The sequence below is a fragment of the Mya arenaria genome, chromosome 6 (genome assembly GCF_026914265.1).
Source record: "Mya arenaria isolate MELC-2E11 chromosome 6, ASM2691426v1".
Lineage (NCBI taxonomy): Eukaryota > Metazoa > Mollusca > Bivalvia > Myida > Myidae > Mya > Mya arenaria.
Genome location: NC_069127.1, coordinates 57,475,025 through 57,498,639, shown reverse-complemented (window position 1 = coordinate 57,498,639; position 23,615 = coordinate 57,475,025). Strand labels below are relative to the sequence as shown.

General features: G+C 35.5%; 1 protein-coding gene across 1 annotated transcript in view; it reads left to right on the top strand.

The window, feature by feature from the left end:
• The window catches only part of LOC128238966 (nucleolar pre-ribosomal-associated protein 1-like), a 46,678-nt gene extending 23,405 nt beyond the window's left edge, over positions 1-23,273 (top strand). The window contains exons 18-35 of the mRNA XM_052955337.1: positions 659-804; positions 1,317-1,472; positions 1,592-2,486; positions 2,774-2,911; positions 3,274-3,393; positions 4,535-4,656; positions 4,918-4,994; positions 5,456-5,625; positions 12,400-12,510; positions 13,289-13,352; positions 13,717-13,876; positions 18,373-18,469; positions 19,007-19,279; positions 20,079-20,185; positions 20,506-20,649; positions 20,807-20,916; positions 21,178-21,336; positions 21,916-23,273. Coding sequence (XP_052811297.1) covers positions 659-804; positions 1,317-1,472; positions 1,592-2,486; positions 2,774-2,911; positions 3,274-3,393; positions 4,535-4,656; positions 4,918-4,994; positions 5,456-5,625; positions 12,400-12,510; positions 13,289-13,352; positions 13,717-13,876; positions 18,373-18,469; positions 19,007-19,279; positions 20,079-20,185; positions 20,506-20,649; positions 20,807-20,916; positions 21,178-21,336; positions 21,916-22,831 — 3,965 coding nt within the window. The 3' untranslated portion in view covers positions 22,832-23,273. The remainder of the gene's footprint in view (positions 1-658; positions 805-1,316; positions 1,473-1,591; positions 2,487-2,773; positions 2,912-3,273; positions 3,394-4,534; positions 4,657-4,917; positions 4,995-5,455; positions 5,626-12,399; positions 12,511-13,288; positions 13,353-13,716; positions 13,877-18,372; positions 18,470-19,006; positions 19,280-20,078; positions 20,186-20,505; positions 20,650-20,806; positions 20,917-21,177; positions 21,337-21,915) is intronic.
• The last annotated feature ends 342 nt before the right edge of the window (positions 23,274-23,615 follow it).

Below are 23,615 nucleotides of genomic sequence, written 5' to 3'. Positions count from 1 at the left end.
TTTTTTAGCTCGACTATTCGAAGAATAAGGAGAGCTATATTACTCACCCAAGCGTCGGCGTCACCCCTTGGTTAAGGTCTTGCATGTTAGCACACATAGGATAATATCTCAGCAACTACTTGATGTATTGCATTGAGACTTTATACAATGGTGTTCAACCACCCAACCTAATTGAATAACCAAGTTAGATAACTGTATTTTGCAAATAATGGCCCTTTATTATTACACTTAAAAATTCTGGTTAAAATTTTGCATGTGACCACATTTATGTTAATATCTCAGCACATCATATATTGCATTGAAATCTAAACTAACAGTGATCCATGCATGTTTGGCCAAAACTTTTCAATCCTTTAACTGAAAAGCGGCGGAATAGTCGAGCGCGCTGTCTCTGTGACAGCTCTTGTTATGTTAAGAGCTATTCCAATAAAACATACAACCCCCCAGGGTGGGGGGGAGGCAATTATTTATAGTATATAGTAAATGGGTGGGTCTCTTTTTTTGCTAATTTGCACCCCAAAAATGTAAATTTGCTTCTGTAGGGGGTTGGCATAATTTAAAAGTACCTTCCCCCCCGGGGTTTATACTTTTAAATGGAATAGCCCTAATGTAGGGCATTAGCCTCAGTAATTCATTGAAATATTTCATGGTTTTACAGATGTGTACCGCCTGCTGTCTACGATTGTCTTACACACATTTCACATGCAGGCTGAGCCACGTGCCTTGTGTGAAATGTTGGAGGTTCATGGAAAGAAAGTAGTCCCAGTCACTCTTATGGGCTATGTGGAATTGTGGATGAAAAAGGTGAATTAGTTGTCAAGTGTAGATTAATCGGTGATGTGCAAAAGATTGGTTACTATGTAGACATGTGATCAAGCCTATATAAAAAGTTTTCCCTTTAGGCATGTTTCATTAAGAATTAGTAATGATTTCGGATGTAGAACAGATTTTCACCAGAGCAATTCTACTGTTTGAAATATCTCAAGTTTGTAGTAAAAAACTGCTCCTACATTTAGGATTCTTGAAACTGTCCCAGGGGTATGTGTGTATTGTTTTGCAATGCTTTCAATGTTGATAATGTATAGATATATATATGTTTTCAGACTTAACCTTAAATTAAAATTCTGACTTGGAATGTCTTTATTTACAGAATAGGTGTTATAAAATTGATATCAGAAACATAATATCTCATTATTATTTATTTCAAAAGTTGCCAATATTGTGGTAAGAAAAGATGTTTTTTTTATTCTCTTGATATCACAGAAACATGCATACTTGAAATAGTTTTCTATAACATATCATGTGTTATATTCCAGTCTAAAGATGTATCTGCCAAGACCTTACAAACCCTGTGGCAAGTTCCGGATAAGCTCATGTCTGATGGCCTTGTAGTTCCTCTACATACAACTGCAAAAACAGAGGTGTCACAAGCCCTGTTGAAATTGTCTCTTTTGGTTGGATGCATAAACAAGGTTTGTACAAAGATTGTATGTTTTTTATACAATTTGTAATATTTAACTTTTATTTACTGTCATTGTATTGCCTTATGTTGTGCACTTCATGGCTACAGTTTGTAAAACTCATTTTACAGAAAAATGAAAAGGTCGTTCTGGACGAAATGGAGAAAGTGATGGATGCTCTCCTGGCAGAAACTAAAAAGACTACTGAACAACTTGACTCAGTGAATTGTGTAACGACCACATCTTCCGGTCTGGAAAATGTTTCAAAAGAAACCACAGGAAAGCAACACATTCGTTGTGTAAAAATGGTGCTTGATCATCATGTAATAAAAGAGTACTTCCTTGCAGATTTGAATGAAACAAAATCACCGAAAGCGAAGATATCCAAATGCGTTTCGAGTTTTGTTGCAACGCTTTTCAGTATGACTGACATGTTTGGAAAAGATATGCAAGAAATATTTGGGTTTTATTCAGAAAAATGTGAGCAGATTCTGTCATCTGGTGAAGATGTAAAAAATCTTGAATTGATTGTGAAAATTGCACACATTCTTGGGAAGGCTTTGCCAACGGAGAAATGTGTTCAGTTTTTGAACCTGGTCATTTGCTTTTCTTTAAGAGGAAAATCGAAAATGAGCAGTGGCGATTCATCAAGCTCAATGATGTGCCTTGTTGATACTCTTCTAGGTAGAATTAGGGGATCCTCTCTTAAAATTGTTAAGCTTACAGAAGAGAGTTTTAACAATTTGTTAAATCTTTTCCTTGAGGACGACCAGAGCAAGTTGCTGGCACTCTGCAGTTTTGTAGCAAGATTTCCTTCGTTGGCTGTGTTATGTATGGAAGACAAAGTTGAGTCGCTTGTTTCATCTGAAGATGGTATCAATCTCTTGAAAATGCTGATGCGTAACAATATGGCATTGACTATGAAAGTGTGTGACCTTGTTAATCAAGGTCATTTGGATGTGAGGGAAAATCTAGGTCTTCTTGACCTCTGCCTACAGCAGTTGAAAGGAAAAGCGTATCTGAAAGGTTTGTAGAAAAAATGTGAATTCTGTGAGTAATTAATTAATAACAGTAAACATTTGTTCAAATGGTTTATGCATGCTTTATAGGAATAATTGGTCAATTATTTAAATTCAGTGATATAAATATAGACATGCACGTTTGCTCAGTATGGACACATTGTTAAGAGAATTCAAACATCAAATCTATGGTATAAATACTTCTTATCTATATTAAGGTTTAATAATATATAACATATATAATGAAATGATATATAATGAAATACATATATGAAAATATGTTTTCTATCACAGATGCGTATGACAAGACATGTTCCAATGTTATGAAGGCATTAAAATCTGATTGGTTGAAGCTATGTTCCACTCAACCAATGGAACAGAGTGATCTACTTTTGAATACTCTTCAGACAGTATTTCGCTCAGGACAAATAAGTATGTAATAGTCATAAGATCTGTATAATGTTGTTCTTAGCTGATCTGTTTTGTGTAAAGAAACTAAGTCGATGTATTGTCATAGCTAAAACTTGGCCATAACTTAAAAACGTTCAAAATATTTAAATGAAACTTAAATTGAATACATATACATTTTTCTCGAGACGAAACACACATGTAAAATGAATGTCGCACAGGCCTAAATAATAGTCGAGTTATGTCCTTTTTTCTACTGAAAAGAGAAGGCAATTGTTTGTAATGATTCTGAACTTCTATATCCTGTAATACATAATGCTGTTTGATTAGCATTTATGCAGAACAATATTATTTGCTATTTATTACAATTATTTTATCTTTGGCAGGTTCAAAAATGCTTACAAGTTTGAAGAAAAAGATTCAAGCATTGTTCGAAGGGGAATCTGAAATCCTCCCACGCTATGTCGATCTTGTGAAACTGTTGCTAGGAGACAGTGAACTGAAAGGTATTAAATACTGGAGTTATAATGTACAATCCTGTTTCGCTGCCAATACATGTACGGATTATGACAATTAGTTGCTTTATTGTCTTTGACATATGTTTCTTAAAAGATTTCATCAAAGAAATATAATATATATTTTTAAAATGAGACAGGAATGTATATTATGTCTTGTACCTTGTATTTACAAGTATGTTACCTGTTGACTTTTGTGGATAAGGTCGTGTGTTTTTAAAGGAAAACAAATCTGGATACATTTATTTGTGATAGCCTTGGTAAGTCGTTGTAGTGCGAAACTTTTGTCCATCTCAATTACTTCCTTCAAGATGTTCCTATGACACTTAGTATACATGTACGATTTCCAGTTGCCTTAATTTTCATAACTGTGATTTTTAAGTACACCGCCAATGCCAGCTGGAGACTTTTGAGCGCAAATAGACATACTTTGACCTCAAATACTTGTAATATGATATATTTCTCAACTCTACAGAGTTAAATGGTTCCTGGAACACCCCTTACTTATTAGAGTCAATGCATATTAATCCTATTTTAGCCTCAAAATTAGTTAAGATTAGCCCTAATTTTTGAGAAGTCGCAACAGGAAAGCTTACACAATTTGGAAGAGACAAAAAGCAAGAGCAATATGTCAAGGGTTAATAAGGGTATTGCCTCTTGTTTGACAAAAATATAAGCCTTGGTATTTGCTCCATGGACCTATTACATAAATCAGTCAATGCTCCAGGTTGGCATGAATAGCAAGAGGTGCAACCCGCTGACTTTTCAGCCCCCTTATGCCTTTTTACTATACCCTGCTGTGCTCTTTTGTTGGACAGAGCCCTCTTTGATGTTTATGAACTATATTTGATATTCATAGGACATATTGTCAAGTCAATTTTCAGAAAGAAGTATAAAAATAAAATATTCATAATTTTGACAAATGAGTTTATATAACAGCTAAGGTATTTATAATAAACTATTAGTTTTGAAAGTAGTTACAAGACATACACAATATGAATTGAACATTGACCTGACAAGTGCCCCATTAAGGCTCATTCAAGTGCCCTTTCTGACCTAGCACACTGTGCTTTTCAAATCCTGGCTGGAGCACTGCTTCGTTACTTACAAATTTACATACTCTTAACAATAGGATCACCTACCCCTGAGTTGATAGCAGTTTGTGTTCGTGGTCTCAGTGCCGAATTTTCGAGACACAGGAAACTTACAGATGTTGTCCACAAGCTTCTGGACATTTTGTCAGCTGCAGAGATGGTAGGTTTGGTTTTGCATACATTACCACTTTTGTTAATTCTAAAATTAATATAACTTATTTGTTGTTTGGGTATTCAAGAATAATGTTGGTAAGTTGTTGTTATTGTTTTTAATTTTCTCAAAATAATTTGCTGTAGTTTAGACATTCTTTTTCTACAAAACTCTTTGCACACAAACAATAAGCACTTGTTATAATGAAAGCTTGATTTAAGTTAAATATTTGCATTTTGGCGGACGTTTAAAACATTATGTTTTTTTCAGGAGGAACTTGGAAGTGTTATTTTAGATATCGCAGATGTGGACCATGTCTGGAGCTCCTTCCTCAAGTCCTTACTAAAGCAAGTACCTACTCGTTTAATCGATTCACCAAGGCCTTTATCATTGCCACAATTGTTTGTTATTGTAAAACAACAGACATAATATGTTATCATATTGTGCTCTGTTTTTGATGTTCTGATTATATTTACAGAATTTTAGCTTGTCTGTTTTTATTAGACGAAAATGGGGTATTGTGATAGCCTTTTTGTGGTAATTACCATTGATGATTGCGTCGTCGTGTAAAAAACATTTACCTTGGTGTTTTACTTAAAAACCTTGCAATATATCAAAGAAAAGGTGATAATCTTGTTGCCATATGCACATTTACAACAAGTCCCATAACCTTTTGCTGTAATGCTTTTTGAGTTATCCCCTCTGTTTTACTGAAATAAAACTTATAAGGGAGGTGTTTGCTTTGTGTTGCTCGTGTAAATAATGTTTTAATATTATATTTATTAACCTTTTATGAACTTTCTTTCAGGTATCTATTTACAGATGTAAAAGCTCTCACTCTACTGGCTGGACTGATTCCCGTCATTTATCGCTCTGACAAGTCGTTCTCCATCACCGTAGCAACTGTTGTTGACATGGTTACGAGCCATTCTGGATTCCTCCAAACAATGTTTGGAGATCATGGACAAAAGTGCAAAGGTACTTAAAACTTTCATTATTAGGTTATCAAACTTTAGGTGGTCAGTTTTAAGCTCGTCTATATGGGGGTTTTAAAGTCGAGGTATAGGAGTAGCCTTGGCGTCATTGGTGTGCAGAAACTGTAACTTTTGGCCATTATTCAATAACCGTTGAAGATATTCCAAAATCAATGGTTCACATATTGCATACAGCAAAGCCAATATATCTTTCTTTAAAGTTGCACTCTCACAGATATTACATTTTTACAACTTTTTAATTTTTAACCAGGTTTTCAACGAAAACCAGGTTATTAGAATGAGGTTGTCGTTGTGCGGGCCGACGGGCGGGCGGGCGTCAAACATTGGTTTCTGTTCAATAACTTTAGTTAGCATTGATAGATATTGATGAAACTTGGTGTGTAGGTAGCTTATGGGAAGAGCTAGCTTGGGATTGCTTTTGAAGGGTGGTGGGGCTAAGGTCAAGGTCACTGTTACTAAAAACAGAAAAATGGTTTCTGTCCAATAACTTTAGTAAGCATTGATAGATATTGACGAAACTTGGTGTGTAGGTAGCTTATGTAAAGAGCTAGCTTGGGATTGCTTTTGAGGGGGGTGGAGCTAAGGTCAAGGTCACTATTACTTAAAATAGAAAAATGGTTTCTGTCCAATAACTTTAGTTAGGATTGATAGATATTGACGAAATTCCGTGTGTAGGTATTAGTAGCTTATGTGAAGAGCAAGCTTGGAATTTCTTTTTGAGGGGGTGGGGTCATGGTCACTGTTACTTAAAATAGAAAAATGGTTTCTGCCCAATAACTTTAGTTAGCATTGATAATATTGATGAAACTTAGAGCGAAGGTAGCTTATGTGAAGAGCTAGCTTGGGAGGTGGGGTCAAGGCCACTGTTCCTAAAAATAGAAAAATGTTTTACTGCATAACAACTTAGTTAGAATTGATGGATAGTGATGAATCTAAGTGTGAATATAGCTTATATGAAGCTGCAGATTGAACTTGCTCATACAACAAATTAATTGGCTATAATTTCTGATTGTCCATAACAAAAACCTGGTTTCGTCGCATTGCGGCGGTTCTAGTTTGTCTTGGAAAGAGCAAATGTTTTCATAAATATCTTCAAAATTATGATAAAAGATTGCTGACAAAAGATTAGATCGCAGATTTTCATATTTCTGTTTGAACATTTATGTTTTATGGATTAAACCGATATTAAATATAAAAATCTGCGATCTAATATTTTGTCAACAGTCTTAAATAACTGGTTGTCATAAATTATTCTCAAAAATTGGCTCGTTCCAAGACAAAAAAAGTTGTCAAAACGTCCAGTTTGTATAAATGAGATTTAGAAAATCTGTTTCCAATCAATTACTGATGAATGACCTTTTTAATTTGTAAACAATATGTTTCAGTTTAAAAAAGATAGATACCCTTTGTATCATCCACAATAACTGTTCATCATATATGCAGGTTAAAATTAAGTAAATAAATGATAAGATATCAGGGCCATTTTATCAACAAGTGTATCTTACGTGCGATTTCTGATATTTATTTGAATATTAGTTCAAGTGACATTTGCTTTCATATCAACTGAAAATCTCGATCTTACTATAGAGTATTGCACACTCATTGATAATGACCTAGTCCAATAAACGTCAATTTACACAGTCTAAAATGTCATCAGATGCAATGTCATCAGATGCAAATAAATCTAACATGGATATCAATATGGGTAAAAAAGCTTCAAAATCTATATGAATTACTTAAGAAGAAAAAGACTTGATATTTTATAACAAAGCTTCTACCAGTCATAACACAGATTTGATATGTATAGATATACAGATATATATATTAGATGTTTTGCAAACTTTAGGTCAATACCGTTCTCCTACGGAATATCATCGATAAATAAGTATTCAATTTCTGAAAGACCATGGTATCTGACAAAACAATTATTTCTTGTAATCATAATACCAGGTGTCTTTAAATACATTGAAGTAATCTTAATAGATCATACTTAAAGCCAATCTCTAATCAAATATTTGTTCATTACAATAACGTAAAACAAGCATACAAACGAAGCAAAGTAGATGATAAGTGTGCGTAGTATGTTTAAAATAAGTAAATAATGACTGATCATAACATTGCAATGAAAGAGTTGAATAAACGATGATTTATGTGCAGAAGGCAAACTGGATATATTTATTGTAATGAAAATATGTTATTAACGTTTATTTTGTTTTGTACACCTTAATAACATTGCTAGCATTGCTGGTGTTTTGGTATCCCCTTCTTTTTCCCCATTAGCTGAGTCATCTGGCCACTGGGTAGGTCCAGGCACATAATGTTGTTACTATATAAACCACAGATGAGTAGCTGGTCTCCAACCGCAGTGATGCCTGTAGGTGCATTCAGCGCAGAGTTCTCGAATGTCTGGAGGATGTTCAGGTCAATATCTAGACTGGTAATTGTGTGTTTCTCATAGTCTGAAACATAAATGACTGCTCTCGGGCCTTCATTTACCACAGTCAGACACAATGGGTTTTTTAATTGGTTGCCAAACCATGTGCTTGACACTTTCTTCAACACTTTCCCTTCCATATTCACCTTCTTCACCTTGCCTGTACTGTATAAGACAATTAAGCTCTCGTTATGGTAACCAATACCTCGACAGTTTTCATCCAGTTTGATGCTGTTCCCCAGGTAGAATAGTCCCTGTGTCTCCAGGAACTGAATGCTACCAACAGTTAAAGTTAAAGCTACCCTGTCTCCAGGGAGGAGGCACATGTCCCACGGCTTAGCTGCCACCTTGACCTCGGAGACCAGGCTGCTAGTATTCAGGTCCACAATCTTCACTGTTTTGTTCGTACGGTCTGCGAGTAGCAGTCTGTTCCTAGATATGAGGAGCATGCTGGTCAGCAAGCAGTCACCAGTGTCTGATGGAGACTTGATAGGAATGTCTGGGGCTGGAGTGAATTTAAGACCGGTCATGTCATCATTGGACAGAGGGAGTGTGGTAGTCACCCTGCATTCATCTGTGGCTGGTGGAGACTTGCCAGGGACTGAATGGGCTTGGATGAACGCAAGCCCGGTCATGTTATCATTGTCTAATGTCTGATTTCCTGGAATTATAATAATCATGGTACCATAAACCAGATAAAGGTAAATATTTTTGGAAATAATAATTTTGTGTTCATGTGCAATATAGTTAAATTGTTTTTGTTTCCACTGTGCATGTTATTAATTAATTTATTTTAAAGCGAATTATATAATGAATCATTGGATTTTGTGTGCTTGGCCAAATTTTGGTAACCTTATTTTATTATATGAAAAGAAAATAACAATTGGTTTATCCTGTTGAGTTCGCAAATGTAGACCGGTGGTTCCGGAAATTTTTCGATGAAATGTCGGAAAAATGTGAATTTGGTTCTTTTCGGTTTAACTACGTCAAATCTAAGAAAAAAAACTAGTCTGCGCAATAAAAATTGCTTTTTCTTCTGATCATTGCCAAACTAAAGCAAAATAATTGTATTGATCAAGTTCAATCAAGTTCGAACATGGGTCAAAAGTAAGTAATTGGTTAAATTTCAGAAAAAAAAACGTTATTTACTGCTGAAACATTATGAGAATGGTTGTTAATGTGAAGGTTCTATCAATTTTGAATATGGGTCATTTCAGATATAAAAAATAGGTGACTTGGTCAGAATGATTGTCTTGATATCAAATACTTGTCACAATAGGTCAAATCTTATCAAACCTGTGCAGTTTCATTGTGATGAGGTTATCTTGAATAATTTTGAAAATGGATTATCCCGATAAAAAAGGTCACAAAGTTAAATGTTAGAAAACTACATATATATGCTGCATATTCCCATGGATCCTCATGAAACTAGGTTAGAATGTTTTTCAAAGGTTTGGAGTTTTCTTTTATTAAATTATTTCCACAGAAGCCGAATTCAGCGTAAATTCAGGGTAACTTGGTGAGCGATATATGGTCGTTATGGTTCTCTTTTATATAACAAACAGACACCTTACAATTATGGCATAATTTGGGATCATTGCAATGAAAGTTGTTAGTATTTAAATGTGTATAAGAGTTGATTTGGTTAAAGTCAACATACTTTCGAACATAACTACTGTCAATATGTTTTGTTATCAGCAAGCAGTGTAATAATAAGCTTTAACCTGTTTCTTTTTCATTCCTAAATATATAAACAAATGAACACTCCAAAGCTGACAATGATGTTAAAGCAACTAAAAGAAATACCTAAAGCTATCGCATTACCTCTGCATCATACTGTCTCTTCGATAGTACCCAGGCCAGTCTTCGAGGCCAACAACCGCTCAGTAACATGGTCCTTCCTCAACGAATATTGGTGAATGGTCTTCGCATTGTTAATCTCGGTCATAGTTGACTGCAATTCCTTCAGCGACTTTTTGACTCTCTGTGCCTCTATAAATAACTTGCTGGTGTTGTGTTCTTGTGCTTCTAGTTTTGATTTGATTTCTTGAACCTTGGTCTCAAGGTTGGCACATCTTGGTTTCAGGGAGTCCAGGAGTGTTTTGTCCTTCATTTTAATCTCGTCAATGGTTTTATGGAGAGCTTGTTCGCGTTCATCAAAATATTTGTTGACCTGCTCTCGATATTTCTGTAGCTTAGAAATCACACTTATACTTAGATTTTCTACAAACATGATGAATTCTTTAACATCAGAAGCACAGGCATCGATGTCGTCTAGTAACTTGGCAAGACCCTGTTTTATGTCTTTCAACCCCTTACCATCTTTAAAGGTTTGAGAAATTTCAGAAATAATCTCCTGTTTGCAGGATATTTTACCAAGAACTAAACAGTGTCCGCAGTTAAGAGTCTGGTGGGTCGGGCAGAAATATTTGATGAGCTCTCCAGGGTGCTTGTCACAGGGTTCTGGGCTCTCTTTGGTCGAAAAGCCTATCATGGTAGTAGGCATGCTGGTCCTGTCAAGAAGTATATGGGACTTGGATACCATTTGTTTCCGGTGTACATTTGTGCAGGTAGAGCACATGAACTCCTTACAGGCACTACAGTAGGCCTCGGCTGGGAGGGTTTCCCTGTCCGCCTGGTAGCAGGGTTGGCAGCATGTCGCATCCAGGGCGGAGCCATCTGCCTCGTGTGTTTTTCCAGGGACTGCATCCATTGGCTGCCTAAGATACCAAACGAGTGGACATATTTACTGTGCCTACTGTTGTCAAATTATATAGAAGAGTGTATTTTTTTCGTAGAAATAATTCATTTAGAGAGTATATTTGTTGAATTTCTTTGTGAGATCAAAATTTATTTCACAGAGTGATCATGGAAAGCAATATTTTCACGAGTGTCGCAACTTTGATTTTCGCTGAAATTCAATTAATGTTCGTTACTGTTATGCTTAAATAATGTAAAAAGGAAAGTAAACTGGCGTAAGTTGGAATATCTTGAGATAAACTCAACGGCATGACATCCTTTTGGTGACGTCATTTCATACACTTTTAAAGTGACACTCTTATCCAAATCTAATGCATACACTTGTATATCAAACATAAATTGTGACTGATAGACCTTTAACTACTTACTAAATAATGCATTTATGGAAAATATTAATTACTGATAGCAAGATTGTAACCATGTATTTAATAGTAGAAAGCGCAAAAATATTAAATGGGTGGTGTATACTTAAAGATTTACTGTGGTCTTCTTTAGTCTCATAAGGTAGGAATACCGTGTTTTATGTTCATTTCTTTTAAATTCAACTCGGTATCCTTCATAAGAACCATTGTTTTCGACATTTATTCATCCTTTTTGGAATACTAAAACAATATTATTAATTGTGCTAAATCTTTTTTGGGAGTAAGAGTGCATCTTTAAGCGTATATAGTGAACGCTTTATTCCTTCTATTTTGTAACACGGGAACAAAACTCTTAAAAGAGCAGTGAAAATATCAAATTTATATTTCTACATCAGTGAAAGTAAAAGTGAAATTAACATGATATTGCGTCGATGAGTACAACATACCAAACGACATTGTCCCCTGTATGATGGTTATTGTTACTTACTTACAGTTTCGATTTTTAGATTAGATTTATTTCACTCAACATCAGACTGTACAATTAAACATATGAATATATATGTAAAAATATGAAGTTTCATAATGCTATGAGGCTTAAGTACTTTACAAAAACAATAAAAATATTGGTAAAATAAAGTAAAATTCTCAAACCTTTTATCAAACTCGAGTTATTTACGTCTCCAGATGAACTATTCAAACAGCAAATAAGGGATGGTACACCCACTCACATTTGATTAAAAAGTGTTATGTAATGTTCTTATATCTATTGTATAACAAGATAAAACGCAGATAGTTGTGTTGATTTGTAGTTGGTCATATGTATTTGACTGTTAAATATGTAACATATTTAAAAGCTGTCAATCATTGAAAACCTTGTTGCTTCGCATTTGCGGCGTTTCTTGTTTACTTTTAAATTTGTCTTTTTTTTTCATTCGACAGGCAGATATTACATCATAATTGTATTCATTTTAAAGACAAAGCTGGGAATAGTCGAGTGCGCTGTGTTAACACAGCTCTTGTTCGAAAAAAAACAACATATAAATAATAAATAAATAAATAAGCTCTAGTTTATAATTGTTATGATGGTTTATCATTGAAATAAGCATTTTGTTGAAGCTGCACTTGAACAAAAAAATGATAGCTCAGCCTATTGGTCTTGAACGAGTGTTTAATATAACTAATAAGCCTCTTATTTTTTCAGGGTGTCTGGTAGATTTGTTGACGACCCTGATAGATTTGAACCCGTCGTCATGCCAAACAGATCATGTCGGTGTTCTACTAGGGGCTTACGGGGCTTCGCTGTCATTGACAGGTATGAATTTTGTAAATTCGTCTAACAGACTTGGTAATACGATCGAATCTCTTGGTGGCGGAATCTTAAGTGGTTTACGTGTCAGACTCAAAATCAGAGGACCGCCCGTTGTTCCATACCTTTTCAATAGCTTTGTTTATGCTTACTATTCGTTAAATCAGTCATAAATGGTAAATTAGTTATGTTCATAGCAATTGTTAAAAACATTCTTATGTGAAAAACTACAGAAACAAGCTCAGTCAAACATAAACCCCTTTTAATGGCACAGGGTAAACGCCAAAGACAGAAAACATAAACAAAAAAAACACAAACAAGAAACATGGAACGATAGCACAAAACTCCACAAACAGCACAGTGTATATATATACTATATAAAAAAACTAGTTATGTTTATCAAGGATTGTTAGGTACCGTCTTGGAACGGTCAGTAAAATGTATATTTACTGGGGGTTTAAACCAGTTTACGTGCACAACCCTCACTCTTATCCCAACAATCCTGAATAAAGAAAAAGGTAAATCTTATCAAAGTATGCAATAAATAAAAAGCTCTTTATATGTTGTGATACTTTTGTTTTCCACTAAGGCAAATGTTCAAAAACACATAGGCAAATAACACAAACATAAAACTAAGATCATTTCGCTTCATGACTATTGTAATATCTTTGTTGAAACGTGCCCCTGGCATGCAAATGTAATTGCTTAACCAGTTACATGCATCTTTATGCCACTCTTTGACCTAGAGCAACTGATTACTATGTAAATGTTTTTTGCATTTCAGACCAGAATATCTTGAAGCTGATGCAGTTTTACGAGAAGAATGAAATTCCTTTCTCAAATTTTAAGTATGTTTATATGAAGACTTGTAATTTGTTAAAAAGATAGCCTTCCTTAAAAAAATTGCTGCGCATATATCTTTGACCTTTAGTCAATAGCATCATTAGTTGTTAACCTATTACTGTTCCACACGTAGGTCTGTAAACTATAGAATTGAAATAATGCTTTGGCATGTATTTGTATTAAGTAACATTTGTATTGTATCGATTATAATACATTACAATTGAAATTGTTCTTAATAGGAATGATATCAAATAAAAGAATGCCTGGCTTTTAAAAAATTGGTTATGTACTAGTATTAAAAATATCGTGGGGTATAAAATATTTCCTTATAGTTGTTAATATAAAAAATATAACATTTCATAATTTCAGGCCGTTTATATGGGGTGAAAAGGGTATTGAATTGTACAGTTTGAGACGCTCCCTTGGACCATCCCTGAAACAGCCGGGGTTGGCAGAAGTTCTTTCCCTTGTAGACAAAAATAAACTTCACTCATCCACACTTTGTTTCCCTCTGAGGAGAAAACTCCAGGTACGTCTCTGGCAAAACATTCCTTTCTTACTACATAGCTCTATTTACTTCGGTAGTTTTTATGCCCCCGAAGGTGGGCATATTAAAATCGTCCGTCCGTCCGGCTCTGTAACTTTCCCTTGTATGGACAGATTTTAAAATAACTTGCCAAATGTGTTCCACATACCAAGACGACGTGTGGCGTGTAAGACTCGTGTTCTTACCTCAAAGGTCAAGGTCACACTTAGTGTGTATTCACAATGGAGTGCTGCATATAAGGACATAGAGTATAGGTTGTCATGTCCAGGCTGTAACTTTCTCTTGTATGGACAGATTTTAAAATAACTTGCCACATATGTTCCACATACCAAGACGACGTGTGGCGTGCAAGACCCGTGTCCCTACCTCAAAGGTCAAAGTCACAATTAGTGTTTATTCACAATGGAGTGCTGCATATAAGGATATAGAGTATAGGTTGTTGTGTCCGGGCTGTAACTTTCCCTTGTATTGACAGATTTTAAAATAACTTGCCACATGTGTTCCAAATACCAAGACGACGTGTCGCGTGCAAGACCCGTGTCCCTGCCTCAAAGGTCAAGGTCACACATAGTGTTTATTCACAATGGAGTGCTGCATATATGGACATAGAGTATAGGTTGTCGTGTCCGGGCTGTAACTTTCCCTTGTATGGACAGATTTTAAAATAAGGCCAGAGTTTTTATATCTTTAGATTTACGGGAGCGCCGTACCTAAATATTGCAAAACCCAAATAAAAATAAAAATCATTTTCGTAGTTTTATTTTTATTTTTTCCGACGAACGTTGCTCCAAGGTTAAGAAAAAAATAAAATTAGTGTTCTATAACCCATATCTCAGAACCAACTGGTGTACCAATTGTCATTCATTATCGGTCTTTTTACTGCACAAACCACTTAAACCAGTCGGAAATACGCGGGGAAACAGAACAGGTACCCGTTACCATAACAACGGCCTGTCAAAAGTGAAAGTACTTTTTGTCATACCCCATATTTCTCACAATTTCTGCAGCCATATAGAAATGTTTTACTACAAAAACGTTCCGATGTTTATGTTTCATTATTTAAATCAAACCGTGGTGAACTTAGAGCGTGTTTATTGTGATTTTTTGGAGATTCAGTATGTTGTTCGCGTTTCGTGGAATGATTGCGAAACTTCCGGTCAAAATAAGGAGACAGAAATTCGTGGGTTGTTTTGTCTATTAAAAGTCGTTGGCGCACGTCGTATATTAACAAGGATGAATTGGATTACAGCGCAAAAATGTATAGCTTCTGACAAACACAAACTGCAAAATGATATCGTGTTCATCATAGTCAAAATGGATATTTTTGTCTGAATTTGACTCTGGGGAGCATTGAACACACTGCTTCACGATCACATATTTGAAGAGAAGAACACAAGGTATCGTGATATTCGTAGTTGTTAATTAGTTTAATAATGATTTAGAATTAAAATCGTTATAGAATACTGAAAATGATGTAATAATAACATAGTGTGTGTTTCCGATAAAACAGAAAAAATCTGAACATAAGATATCTGGCAGTCAGTGCAAGAAGTCAAACTTATCCGTTGCTTATTGCCAATGGGCATAGCTGGAATTAGAAGGATATTTTTCAGGACTGATTCTAAAATCAGTTCTTAGACCTGGTTTTTTGAAACATTGTAAGCCCTGTCAAACTTTGAAGTGAAGAGGAATTTCCATCAGGGCTTCTACTTTTTTTGGTTATATTTTCTATATAAAAACCACATCACGGTAAATTGTCACGGTGCTATTTCGTTAAAGACAGAAAAACACATATGACCTCCTTATTATACCTTGTCTGAAACTGTGTTCAATGTTTGATTACTTCACAATGGAAAGGACATGCTTATATTGTGGGCAAAAGATTAGAATTGGCCATTTAAACTTCTTTATTACACTGACATGTTTCATAAAATCCATGGGTTGATAATATATGCACCTCATATGCATAGATACATTCGAACAAATATATACAATTAATTTCAATGAGCGCTTGAACTCACAGTGTTGAGGTCAATATTTTCAGTCATTAAACGGATCTTTTAATTATGCTTTTGAAACTTTGTGGTGATCTATCACATTTTTTTCAGCCTATGAAATAGCTGACACAAGTAAGGTGTGTTTTGTCTTCATGATATAAGAAGATTTAAAAAATAAAAAAAATCGGAGAAAAATCCGTTTTATTTTAATTTATTTCTCCTTTGGGACATTTTATGCATTTTATTTTTATTTTTATTTCCTCCTCCTTACCCAACTTTTTGAAAAATCTCCCGTAAATCTAAAGATAAAAAAACTCTGGCCTAACTTGCCACATGTGTTCCACATACCAAGACGACGTGTGGCGCGCAAGACTCGTGTCCCTACCTCAAAGGTCAAGGTCACACTTAGTGTTTATTCACAATGGAGTGCTGCATATAAGGACACAGAGTATAGGTTGTCATGTCCGGGCTGTAATTTTCTCTTGTATGGACAGATTTTAAAATAACTTGCCACATGTGTTCCACATACCAAGACGACGTGTGGCGTGCAAGACCCGTGTCCCTACCTCAAAGGTCAAGGTCACACTTAGTGTTTATTCACAATGGAGTGCTGCATATAAGGATATAGAGTATAGGTTGTCGTGTCCGGGCTGTATCTTTCCTATTGACATATTTTAAAATAACTTGCCACATGTGTTCCACATACCAAGACGACGTGTGGCGTGCAAGACCCGTGTCCCTACCTCAAAGGTCAAGGTCACACTTAGTGTTTATTCACAATGGAGTGCTGCATATAAGGACATAGAGTATAGGTTGTCGTGTCCGGGCTGTAACTTTCCCTTGTATTGACATATTTTAAAATAACTTGCCACATGTGTTCCACATACCAAGACGACGTGTGGCGTGCAAGACCCGTGTCCCTACCTCAAAGGTCAAGGTCACACTTAGTGTTTATTTACAATGGAGTGCTGCATATATGGACATAGAGTATAGGTTGTCGTGTCCGGGCTGTAACTTTCCCTTGTATGGACAGATTTTAAAATAACTTGCCACATGTGTTCCACATACCAAGACGACGTGTGGCGCGCAAGACTCGTGTCCCTACCTCAAAGGTCAAGGTCACACTTAGTGTTTATTCACAATGGAGTGCTGCATATAAGGACATAGCGTATAGGTTGTCATGTCCGGGCTGTAACTTTCTCTTGTATGGATAGATTTTAAAATAACTTGCCACATGTGTTCCACATACCAAGACGACGTATCGCGTGCAAGACCCGTGTCCCTACCTCAAAGGTCAAGGTCACACATAGTGTTTATTCACAATGGAGTGCTGCATATATGGACATAGAGTATAGGTTGTCGTGTCCGGGCTGTAACTTTCCCTTGTATGGACAGATTTTAAAATAATTTGCCACATGTGTTCCACATACCAAGACGACGTGTCGCGTGCAAGACCCGTGTCCCTACCTCAAAGGTCAAGGTCACACTTTGTGTTTATTCACAATGGAGTGCTGCATACAAGGACATAGAGTATAGGTTGTCGTGTCCGGGCTGTAACTTTCTCTTGTATGGACAGATTTTGAAATAACTTGCTACATGTGTTCCACATACGAAGACGATGTGTCGTGTGCAAGACCCATGTCCCTACCTCTAAGATGAAAGATACACTAAGTGTTTATTCACAAGGGAATTCTGAATATAAGGAAATAACAGTGTAGGTTGTAAAGTATGGGTGGTATTTTTTATGTTCAGAGGCAATTTAATAAACTTGCCATATGTATTTGACACTTAAAGGCAAGATCAACTTTTCATGTACTGACCTTGTTTGTAGGTCAATGTCACATTCGGGGGCATTCGTCACATACTGTGACAGCTCTTGTTTTTATTTATATTACAATGTTCATCATTTATCGCAATGATGTTGTCCGATTTATTTTGAATATCGACTATGAGTGTGGACACATTTACAGTTATATGAGTTTTAGTTGTTATTCTCTTGAAAGTTCATATCAATAGGTATAGAGCCAGTTGCTCATCTGCTTCTTATTCAATATAGGTTATATGTACACTAGCTAATTAAAAATATATTACAATGGGTCAACTCCCTGATATGTACAACCATGCTCCATTTAAAAGAGATAAAAGATTATATTTATTAAGTATAATATATTAAATCATTGTTTGTTTCAATATTTCGCTCGGAATGGATAAGGGCTGCGTCATTTAGCAAATGATATACCACGTTACAAACATCGATTTTTTACATACAAACGTTTATAGTTGATAACATTTTTATAAGAATACATATTCAAGTGCAAAACAATTTACTAGTTTGTAATCGTGATAAATTATTAATTACAATGTAAATATAAGGATTGATCGTATTTTTGTAGTGTTCGTGATATATATAAGAATGACGGAGGACACGCTTGCAAATGTTCCAAGAACCTCTATCAAGGTTAGTTTGCTTTTGTATTTCAGGGAAGCCTTGTATGTGATGCTGCAGACTTGAAGTCACGTGAGGACTGTTACGACCCAGGTTTCCTGCTTCCACTGTTCAGTCATCTCCTAGAACCAGGTATGACATTAAAGAACGTAATACCATATTATTAATGCACAAATCGTTTGATCGCTTTTTCGAGTTGATATTTCGGAATAGTTGGCAAAGTTTATTTGATAGGCATGAAAATTGTTCAATTTAAATTGTTATACCTATTCCATATTTAACTTAACAACCTTATCTCTGATGTATGCTTGGTAACAAGATGGCCCCCTAGCCCGTCTCCCTTTAGATAGCTTTGACAGAGCTCAGTTCTCATCTTATTCAAAATACTTAATCTCATCAGTTTTATTAAGGGACTAAAGAATGTTTTGAGAATTAGGAACTATTTTTGATAGAAGTTTATAATATATATATTTCATCGAAATACATACATTTAAAAGAATTTTTTTAGTAGTATAATAGGTGATGTCAATCGAAATGAACTTATTGTTCTCGGAATTAACTTATTGTGCTTAATTTCAAGTCTACTCCAACAAAGTTAAGTTATTTCCTTGGATACGTGTTCTTTTATTACTATTGATAAGAAAAGGAATCTAAACTTTTCAATTTCAGCCAATATAATAGACTGCCGAAAGTTTGTAGAAAGTGAATGCCTTGGTTACGTAATAGCTGCATTATCCAGTCATGACACAGACATGCGCAGTGCTGCGCTACATGTGCTAGACAAATTCCAGGGGCATCTTACGGTTGCTAAGACACCTGAAAAAGAGCAATTGATGTACGTTATAGAAATCGTCCAAAACAGTCTTCCCGCAGGAAATACAAAACTGGCCTCCATCATTACACAGTTTTTGGCAAGAGCTGTGACACTTATGCTTAAACCAGGTTAGTTTATGCGCTTTTGATACTTCAAAACAATTTTTATTTTTATTTAGAAGAAAGCAAATGAGGTATTGTTAAAGCCTTGGAATCGGCAAGCCTTGCCATTGCGTAATGCAAAAACATGAAAAATACACGATATTTCTCTTAGCTGTTGTAAACCACTAGCAGGGTTGACATGAGTCAGAGTGGCCGCGACTACTCTTTTCTTGCCAGACTTCCACTTTTAGAGCTTGGAAGTCCGTCAGACTCAGGCATAAGGAGAAAGTAACAATGAATGTTCTTTTGGATCCAGTAGTACGAGTTTCTGAAAAAATGCATAACATGCTGACTAGTTATATTGTTGAAACTAATTCGCATTAAATGTGCTCTTTGGCAATGAAATGTTCACCATGCACTTGTCTTCTTTTTGACTCAAGACTCCTAAAATTGTGTATACGGTCTCATGCGCTTAAACAGTTTGTGTGTAATACCGCCTCAACAGTGTTATAATATCAGTATCAAATAGAATCTGCATGTTCACAAAGCTTCTTTAGCTTTCGTTTTATTTTAAATAACACTTCAAAAAAAAGAAATAGATTATTACTTTAACATACATAATAATTTATTATGTATGTTAAAGTGATCTTAAGAAAACTAGATCTAATTTTTAAACTGTCCAACAAATAAATGTATGTCTTTTTCTCTGGGTATTTGATAAACTTACCCTTACCCACAATGTTCATAGGTTATATTTTGAGACAAACATTTTTTTATGATGAAACTTTCTGACGAGCACATAATTATACCTGTATGATAATTTCAGACGAGCACATGTACATGATAATGAACTCTTTCCTGCTCTTGAAACCAAGATTGGACACGCAGAATATTCCTGAGTTTTTCAAACTATTTAATAGCTCAGCTCTGCAGGTATTGACATGCTTTCATTTCCATTTTGTATTTTTGAGTGTAGTATACAATCAGTTTATACGATTGCATGCTATGGACTCAATGTCATTCATACTTCAAGAAATGTTATAGATATATATGTATTTCCATTTTATTTAAATTATTTATAATATAGCACCGTTAATAGGAGTGGCAGTGGGGATAGAGTAGGCTATTCATAATAAAACAAAGAAATTACATGTTAAAGACTAAATACTACCTATAAAAATGCATAAGATGAATTAATATTGCGATTATATTATCGCTAAGCGCTTCCTATTACATCCATCTCTATCATTTAGCATCGTGAGGAGAGGCAATGGATTTTATCCCTTATGGTTGACGGTCTTCGGGAGACGGCAGATTATCGCATCTTCGAGAAGCGCTTTGCCTTCAAGATGCTCCTTGGTGTGTTTGATTCCTGTCTGTCAGACTACAGTATGCAGGTGAGCAAAGTTTCTGCAATGCATCGAGTTTTGAATCAGTCGTTGTGAGGTAAAAAAACATATGCTTTGGCAGCTTTATTTCAAAGTCACTCCGACAAGGCAAAATCTTGGTCATTTGTCACTTGTCTGTCAACTATTCCACTCTATCTCATTACAGCTGCAAATTGTGAATCTTCTAACCCGAGCCTGCGCGGAACGTTCTGTTGCAAAGGATTTGTGTAACAACCACGGATTCCTGGTTTGGCTGGCAAACACAGCAAACAATCTGTGAGTGATAAACTGTATTTGTTCGTATTTAAACGAATGGGGTCCTTTTCTTGTCATTTTCACAGAGCCTCTATAATACTTATTCGCTATATGACATTCTATCGGCCGGCCATTTAAATGGAAAAAAAAAAACACCTAAACGCTAGTGGACTAATCTTTAGTTACTCACCATTATTCAATATTTCCACATGTTCCTGACTAAGTCGTGCTTTTGTGGCACACCAAACATCATCTTTGACAAACCGTTCTGGTTTACTTCAGGATCACTGAGAAAGTACAACTAGTAAGTGCAGTGACAGGACTAGTACATAGTCTTTGGGATTCCCTTGAGCGCCCATCAGAAAAGTCGGAGAATCCTGTGTCATTGGCGGTTTGTTCACAGATGGCTGCTATCCTACACACATTGCTGCAGTCTCTCACGTAAGATCACCTTTTTGCCACACTTTTTTGACAGGTTAAAATTGTTGCACTATTTTTTGGACAACATTATAATCACAATACAAATATGTTATTTTTATGGGGCTTACGTGAAGTACTGTTGTTTTTTTTTCATCTTTCCATCCACAAATCTGTCTATTCGAAGATCAATCAGTCCATTAGTTAACAAAAAGTATATATGTGTAACTTTGATACATTGAATCACAAAACCATGAAACTTCTCTGACTTGGAAGAACAGCGTTGGGTGTTTCTCATGCATTACAGTCATGCGCTCAGCTAAACGATCACTAGTTACACTAAGTAGTCCAAGATAATATGTTAAAATGATTATCCATCTGACAATCTCAATCAAGGCCACATTTACCACATTTCTTAGACATTTTTTTCTTTTGCTTTGCGGATAATTGAAAGTAAAAGTAATAGCCATGTTTCATATTTAGTAATCGGAAAACGTCACTAAGTACATATTTCGCAAGGTATTCAATTTGCGTCCTGATCTATCTCAATCAAACCAGCAAGAATATATAAACTATCTACAGTAATTAATTATCTGCTTTTAGGAATGTTTCCAGAAACATCCACCAACAGTACTTGGAAACACTATTATGTGTTTGTATGCAGTTGGCAAAACTATCACACGATGCCAGAGGTCACGTGACCCAGTTAGCTAGCCATGGGGATATTTTGATGATCTTGTTCCAATGTCAACAAAAATGGATCAAGTCAAATCTATCAGGGAGCCTTGCACGTAGAGCTTTGGAAATAGTCGGCAATAGTACGAAGAAAAAGCAAACTGGCAAACATGTTTCGTGGAAAGGGAAGGGAAAAGTTCACTTAAATCCAGATGTGGTTTTGATATCTTCTCAGAAGAAATCTGAAATGAAAGACACTGTAGATGTTGATGAAAAGAATGATAGAACCTATATGGAAGTGGATGGTGATGTCGATGATACTGCTAGCGGCTCAGACTCCACTCTAAATGATGAAGAAAAGATAGTAGTTGAGACATTGATGAAAATAGTTCTGTTGTGGAAGAAAACGTCGGATATTGCAACCGGTAAAGCTAGTCTGTTGGTTGATGTCATTGTTTTAAGATGGATGCTCAATGTTGCTAACAGTGTGAAGGAGTTAGATGGTGGCATAATTGATGAAGTTGTGAGTGTCATTGATGAGAAAATGCTATCAGACACTGGTAAGGGTCTGCTTGCTAAGTTTGTGGGTACCTATAGCCTAGAATCGGAAGAAGTCATTGAAGCTCTTATATGCTTGCATGATGCTGTAGCAAAGTCAACGGAAAGAACGGCGTCTGGAAAGAAGGAAGACGGAAACGCTGATCACAGCAGTAAATTGACCAGTGCATTGAACCGAGTTCTTGCTTTTGTCGTTGAAATGAGATATGGGAGTAAAATACCCGTCAACTTCAACGCTGAAATTAGAAGTGTTGCAATCAGAAAAGCATTCTTGTGTTCTAACTGAGACCTTTGAAATTAACTAAATGTAATTTTCAAATATGTTATGGGAGACACAATTACATGTACATCATTATGCATATATTTGATCAATTAAAACACCACTCTTATCACATTATGTTGTTCATTTAAATAGATTAAAACGTGTATATATTTTGTAAGTACATGTTAATGGCTATAAAAAAAATGTCCACCCACCCGCCTGTGAGATTGTCGGCCGTTCATTTGAACGACGAGGTCTTGAATGGACAAAACATGCAACAAGTTTGATCTAGGATTTTGAATCTTCATATATGCCCTAACCATAAGATAACCCTTATTGATTTGAGGGTGAATACCTCAAAGATAATTTTATGGCGAAGAAGATGTGATAATATATAATTTTACTATTACACATGTACTTGTACATTTTTGCTTCTTAATTACAAAATAAAAGTACTAAAAGGTCATATTTTCGGGTCGCAATCGAAGCATGACAAACCATACTATTGTTGAAGTTTTAGTTAATATTGCTTTTGCTGGTGTCTTTGTGTTTAGTTATTAAGTCATATTTAGACGACATTCGGGAACATAATGCTGCGAGAAAAGGCATTTCGACTGACATTACTGAAAACCAGGGTATTGAAAGAAATTATTTCAGTTTTTTAGTACAATAGCTTTACAAAATATCATTTATTAATTAAACAATCGACATCTGGGGATTAATTGGAGATGCGTGTTATACACCACGTACTGCCACAAATACAATTGTCGCGTGTAGCTCCACAAAATATTGCTCCTAAACACAATAT